The sequence below is a fragment of the Aptenodytes patagonicus genome, chromosome 9 (assembly GCF_965638725.1).
Source record: "Aptenodytes patagonicus chromosome 9, bAptPat1.pri.cur, whole genome shotgun sequence".
Lineage (NCBI taxonomy): Eukaryota > Metazoa > Chordata > Aves > Sphenisciformes > Spheniscidae > Aptenodytes > Aptenodytes patagonicus.
Genome location: NC_134957.1, coordinates 20,121,357 through 20,127,962, shown reverse-complemented (window position 1 = coordinate 20,127,962; position 6,606 = coordinate 20,121,357). Strand labels below are relative to the sequence as shown.

Here is a 6,606-nt window from a genome sequence, read left to right as displayed (position 1 = left end):
ATAATTAAAGATCACAGCTACGTTTTATATTAATTTATTAGAAAAAAGATACACAGTTTAATGTGCAAATATATACAACAAACATTACAATGAAACATCAGGAAGGCGAGCCCCTTCCCTCTATCAATGACTAATTCCTTCGTGACAGAGATGACTGTTTAATGCTTCCCCACAGATTTACAGATACAAAAAAAAGTATAATGCTTCATTTGCACAAGACAAAAGTTTATTTTCGTTTGAACAAAAAATATTCTGGCTTTGACATGGCAAAAGTCTGCTATTTTGGTGGCTTTTTTTTGTTTTTAAACCTGAGCAAGTTTTGCGGAACAGGGGAACAAAGGAAAGGCATTGCCCTGTGCTTCATTCTCATCACAGCATCTGATGGTCTTTGAATTACTAAACCACTGGATCGCTTCAAGTGAATGCAACTCCAAAATCTACATCTATGATGTAATTAGTGACTCGGAAGAGAGCGGGCGCTACCGTTGGCAAAAAGTGAGCTGGCTGAAAACACCTGGCTTGAGTTAAATGGCTGTTGACATTTCTCAGGTAAAGCGTTCCTATCTGCCAGTAAGGAATTTAATGCTGCCTCCTGTAATAAAGGAATTATAAACGGAAAATACAGTCTAGTCCAAAAAGCAAACGAGTCTTGGATCCTGCTACACCTTGCTCAAATGCGTGATCATTGAAAGACTGCAGAATGAGGCGATATTAAACCCGAACTGAGTAAAGACCTTGGGAACGCGTGTAACTCTCTGTAAGTACTGAAATCCTGCTCGCCCCAGGAAAGAAGTTCAGATCAGAAGGATTTCTTTATGACTCTTTAGGATGTCTTTCAAGCAGGCGTTTGACACAGGCTATTTTTGTATTCAGTGGCCACAGACAATTTCAGTAAAAGAGATCCATCTCATCTCCGACCTCCTCCCTCCCGTGCCGGCGTGCTGGCACACCAGCTCACGCACCGGCCGCGCCAACAGCGGGGGGAATCCAGCTGATCGCCCTGACAATAACCACAGGACTGAAACCTTTTAGCTTGTTTGTTTTCCACATCGTCCTGCAACCGAGCTTCACCTGGCAAGGCCACAGAGAAACATTTCCAATTAAGCAAAAACTATTTTGCTCGTTTAGCACTGCTCTCCATTTTAAACGAGAAGCCCCAGCGGTGCTGGAGAAGGCACTACAGGTCCTGAGCCGGGCAGTGCCCGTTCCCCCGGGAGACAAGAGTTTCCTAAGGGACCGCTGGCCGCCCCATGCTCATTTAGGTGCAGAGCCTCTCTCTGCATCGGCTCTCGTGATACTTTTTAATGAAATACATACAAATAACAATATAACAGACCCACAGCAAAAAACAAGACGCTACCAGGAACGTGCCTGGCTGACCCGGGCGCCAGTGCTAACCAAGGGCTCTTGCTGGGCTACATTTCAGACATGACACTGTCAAAAGCTGACTCAGTTTTCAGGTGCTTTCACAGGTTTTCTTTTCCTCTTTGGCCAAGGGATCAGTATTTAAGAACAGACTTAATTAAACAGTGACTCCTTTTTGCTCTGTAACATCCCTCCTCTCCCCCCAGTAGGTCCTCTGGCCCCGGGCTGCTGCGGTTGGCAGCGTGGCAGCCCACAGGTATGTCGTCAGTCGTGTACTACAGCAGGGGCTGCTGTGGCTCCGTTCACACCGAAATCCTTAATGATGGGGTGGCCGCAGCAGATTTGGCCTTTGCCATCCTCCCACCATCTTCCTCCTCTTTACCCTCTTTGGAGGATTGTGGAATTTGACTAAAACAAAAAAATAAAAGCCTTGGGGGAGGACTGCTCTGCTTTTAAAACTTTTTTTTGTATTTTTTTAATCGCTCCCGTTTCACGTGTTGTGCTTACGCAAGAATGCACGTCACGGGCCCTGGAGCAGCGGGAAAAAACAGACCTTAAATGAAAAATCTGAATAAACCCCCAAACTTAGCTTTTAGTTAAAAAGTGAAAGTTAGAAACCAGCGAGCAGCGTTTGATCGAGATATGAGAGCGGTGGGGGCAAGCAGGGGACACGCAGAAGTTGAAAGGGGGCCATTCTCATCTGACGGTCCCCGCCAAGCTATATATTTATGTCCTTTTAGGGGGAAAAAAAAATACCAAAGGAGCTCTTTCTTTTCTAAACTTCTGAATGATCTGTTAGCCAGGTTTGTCGAAGTTTAAATATTTTTGCAATAAACTAGAATAACAAGCACGTCAGTTGTCTCCAGTAACTTGGTGGTTTTCCATTTCGGAAGATTTTCTGACAGCACGAAAAGAAACACTCCAGTCAAATACGAGCTGATCTGTATGCTATCGCAATCCCCACTGGAGGCTGCCATGCCATCACTCTGCAATTTGGGATCTGCAGTAGCATAGCATAATTTTACCTGCCCTTTGTGGATGTTTTCTGTCCCCTGCTGTAATACACGTCTTAGCTGGTCTTTTAACTCTTCCAGTACTGCAGCATACACCAAAAGCTTTCCGTGACGTGTATTATTTGTACACCTTGAAAGACAGACAATTCTTCTGAGCAGAAAGGCAAATGTCTCTGTAACTGTGGCCCTTCCTCGCTTACCCCTCTAACACCTCTGTGGAGGCGCAGATCTCCACCACCTCTCCCCAAAACCACTTCCCCTGTAGCAATACCACACCCAGGACACAGTTGCTCAGAGCTCTCCTAAATCAGTTTCAGGACAAAACAACTGGGTTTTAACAAACTAAATTTCACACCAGACAGACAAGATTTATACAGAAAAGTCTGAATTCTTTCCAAAACTTTTATGAACATTAACTTGCATTTTAGAGCTTGGGGGAGGGGGGGGAGCAGAGTAGGAGGAAACAGTAGGTCAGCTATCTGCAGTATAAACCCCAGTTTTCCAAGCAGCTCTAGTCCAGGACACTTTATGCCCGCAGGCCTGGGTGCCCAGTTTGCCCCAGAGTCAATAAAGGCGCTGGTGAACCTCATCGTTCTTGCAGGGTAAGCTAATAAGAGCCTGGTCACCACGGATCCCCAGCTTTGTATTTGCTCTAAAGAAGCAGCGAGACTTGCAAGCACTTCAGCTCTCTTGAGGTAGGAGAAAAATGGTGTTTCTGTTAGCCACGCTGCCTCTCCCAGCACGACGTGCCACTCGGCCACGTCTCTCAGCCTCCCAGAGTGCCCAAATGGCTGAAGCAGAATGGGTGCATGGAGGACAATAAGTAGGACCCTTGAAATGCCAGTGGTTTCTGCAATGACATTTCTACGACCTCTGTTTGGTAAATCAGCATTTTTGGGATGTCAGATTACAGTAATACAGCGTGGTAGCAACAGGCACACGAAGGGAGGCCAGTGACCTGGCACTGTCAAAGAGGAGATCTTTCGTAAGGGTGCTGGCTGGCTGTCCTTGCTGACAGGATCAGAGCTCTTACGGCTCGTGGGACTTACCTGCATGAGCAAAGCCTGCAAGATCAAATCCAGTGTGGGTCACTCAGCGGTACTGCATACTTCCATGATTCGAGTGGCTGTGTGCCACCTTAAAATAAAGGTTGCAGCCAAGCTTTTAAAGTTAAATATGTTATAAACTATACACATATGTGATCCTGAGATAGTGCCTGTAACAAGTCCCAAGGTAGATAAGCTTCCTGAACCCAGAGGTCCTCACGCCACGTAAGCGCATTGTTGTTTTATTTTGGCAGGCCTGCTAGCCTCTCTCGGAGCACGCTGCACTTCCTAATTCTCTTTTTTTTGGGGGGGTGGGTCTAGTGAAACAATCAGTTTGATGACTGCTACCAGCAATTCCAATAGCATTTCTTCTGCAGTTCAGATGAAAGCATTCTTGATCCTTTGCCAGTTCTCCCAAGACTTGCAGAAACAGGCTCACAGCTTCCCGTTCTATTTTTTGGCCAGCCAAGAGCTGTGTGCCTGCAGCCTCCTGCTAGAGGAGCAGCTGTGCTGTGCTGTGCCGAAGACACTCCTCAAGATAGGGAAGAAAACACCAGTAGGAATCAGACAGAAAGGCGACAAGTATGAGCCACAATGGAGAGAAGAAGCTTAATACGACGACCGTCGTCCAGAGGGTCAAAGACGGTGCATTCCAGTCCCATCGGTACATAGTCGTGTTTTGAGTTTCTGACAGCATCAGCTCAGAGTCAGACCTTTTAAACCCAGGGGAAAAATATTTTCCAAAATTCTCTTTGCTTAAGCACTATATATTCAAAAAGTTCTTTTTATTGTTTCAGTATTTTAGCCCTTAGTTGATTAGTCACCAATACCTGTCAGATGCTCGCTGCCATAAAAGCACTCTGAGCACCCGCAGTATTGGTAGGAATATCAAAAAATAGCTTTAGCAACTAGGGATTATGCAACAGAGGGAGAAGGCAGGACTAACTAGATTAATGCAACATGTAGTGGATTTGCTAACATGTGTGTGTGACTCGTCACAGAATCATGCCAGAAAATGGTACCATGTAGCTTACTGGTAAGGGCAGGAGAAAGGGTAATGCATTACTTTAATCATCAGTGAACCACTCACTCATTCAACATACTATGTCCAGCTGAAGTCAAAGGTTTCTATTAAAAACGTCATTCCTCTAGAGACTGTAAGCACCTTTCAACTCTCTCTGCCTTTGAACTCTACTGTGATAGCTGCTTCATTAACATTGTGGTTCCAGTGCAAAAAAAATAATCCTCCAGATCCCAAATCTTCTTCCTTTAGACTTTCGATTGCCTCTCATCTGTCCATTCCTGCTTAGTGTTCTGTAAAGCTTGAGTCTTCTGTTCATCTACCTGGACATAGTCCACTCTCTGCTCCTCAGAGAGAAAAGGTTTCTGTGGGAGAGAAAAGAAAAAAACAACATATTAATTTTAGAGTTGAAAAGGGATGCTAGTGAAACTTGGCTTGATTTTCTGTTTTCGCTTTCCCTTGTTCCTTGATTGCTTCACTTCACCTTGAAGCTCACAGTGACATCAACTGACAAAAGCATTGCTTTACAGCCTGCTTTAGCTATAATTATCCATCTGTCACCCTGTCACTCAGCCCAGCACAGTGAGCGAGGGAAACGTGCTGTTCCGGCTATTTCCATGCAGATAATCATTCCCTTCTCATCCAAGTCATCCTGCTGCAGGGATAACCTAACTGCATTTTAACTAAAGGAAGGGTCTAAATTTAAGAAAGCTTAGGAGTCTTGAGTCTGTTGCATCCAGGAGTATTAGCTGATGGGGAAAATGATACACAGGACATAAAGTGGCCCAAACTGACAACAGTTCGTTGCTCTGCAATGGTACCTACCCACCGCCTGGGCAGGTTATAAGCTCTTTGGAACAAGGAATGGGTTTTCTCAGCATTGCTAAGGAAATTGAAATGCTTTCGGTAATGCAAGAATAAAGATGCACATTTTGCCACGTTACAAGAGATGGTACAGTTTTACCCCGTGAATTTATCACGGGCTGTAAACTTGTTACCGCAAAGAGATTTGGGGGAAAACTAGCAGGAAAGGGTTTGTGGAGACTTGATGAAAATGAAAGAACATGCAGAGATCCTGCAAGCACCAACAAGCTTGCTCACAAGCCCTCATGGCTGCACATCCCAGCGCAGTCTCATGCCCTCTGCCGAGCTCGTGTTAATGGCAACCCTATGAGTCACGCTGAGGACACCCTGTCATCACCCTTATAGTGCTTTTATTACATTAATCTTGAGCCTGCCACAAATGCAGTCAGCTGGAAACATGACTGGCTTCACGATGATACTTAGGGCACCTAGCAGAGCCTGACTCTTGGTCTTGTTTTCCTCCCAGCAAACAAAAAGATAGGAGGCTGTGGGGTTTTGCAAATGACTCATACCTTCTGTACAGGGGATGGGGAAGCAGAATTAAAATCCAATGCTAAGTAATCAAGGTTAGATTTCCTTGTCCATGGAAAAGCACCACTGTATGGAGATGTTGCCTGTCTCTGTTCCTGTCGGGAAAGAAGAGAAACTTTTAACGCTCTTAAAACATGATCCCAAAAGGAAGCAGGACTGTAACTGTGAGGTGGGAGACTTGTCTGGCAGAACGCGTGCGAGGGTCAGCACCCGCATAATTTTCTATGCCATGGGTGCATTTGGTGACTAGCAACAGGATAACACTGATTAATTGCAGGATGGCATAAAGAAACAGAGCGCCTTTTTCTCCTGGTAATTATGGCAAAACAAGCAAACCGGGCTGACTTTCATTCAGTGCTATCAGGAAGGAATTGCGCCCAGCTTCTCAACGCAAGCCCTTGGAAGGCTCAGATTTGCAGGGGTGCCCTCGTAACCATCATTGTTCCGTGAGTTTGAAGAAATGGTGATACTTCTGTTCAAATCTAGCAACTGAAAATTAATCTCAGGAAAATCACAGATGACCATAAACGTATGGAAGGTTTTATTTGACTAGAAAAATCGAATGGGGAGTAGTTACAACTGTAACCGCCCTCCTGAGCGGATTTTGATCTAGTAGAGATGTGGGTTAAAATTTGAGACTATGCTTCATGGAGATTGTGGTCAGTTTTGCAATATATTTCTAGAGCCGCTGCCGTTTGGCTTTGGCTATGGAGCCAAATCTGTAGACATTGGCTCAGATCAAGGGATTTGAGATCCATTGCCACCT

At 45.1% G+C, this 6,606-nt stretch overlaps 1 protein-coding gene across 4 annotated transcripts in view; it reads right to left on the bottom strand.

The window, feature by feature from the left end:
* Window positions 1–208: 208 nt before the first annotated feature.
* GAB3 (GRB2 associated binding protein 3) overlaps window positions 209–6,606 on the bottom strand; it is a 69,416-nt gene continuing 63,018 nt past the window's right edge. For 3 of the 4 annotated variants that reach the window (XM_076347358.1, XM_076347355.1, XM_076347356.1), the window contains exons 9-10: window positions 5,822–5,935; window positions 209–4,810 (exon numbers count right to left, since the gene is read on the bottom strand). In XM_076347358.1, the coding sequence (XP_076203473.1) occupies window positions 4,694–4,810; window positions 5,822–5,935 (231 nt within the window). In that variant the 3' untranslated portion in view covers window positions 209–4,693. The remainder of the gene's footprint in view (window positions 4,811–5,821; window positions 5,936–6,606) is intronic. The other variant, XM_076347357.1, reaches the window with a different exon arrangement.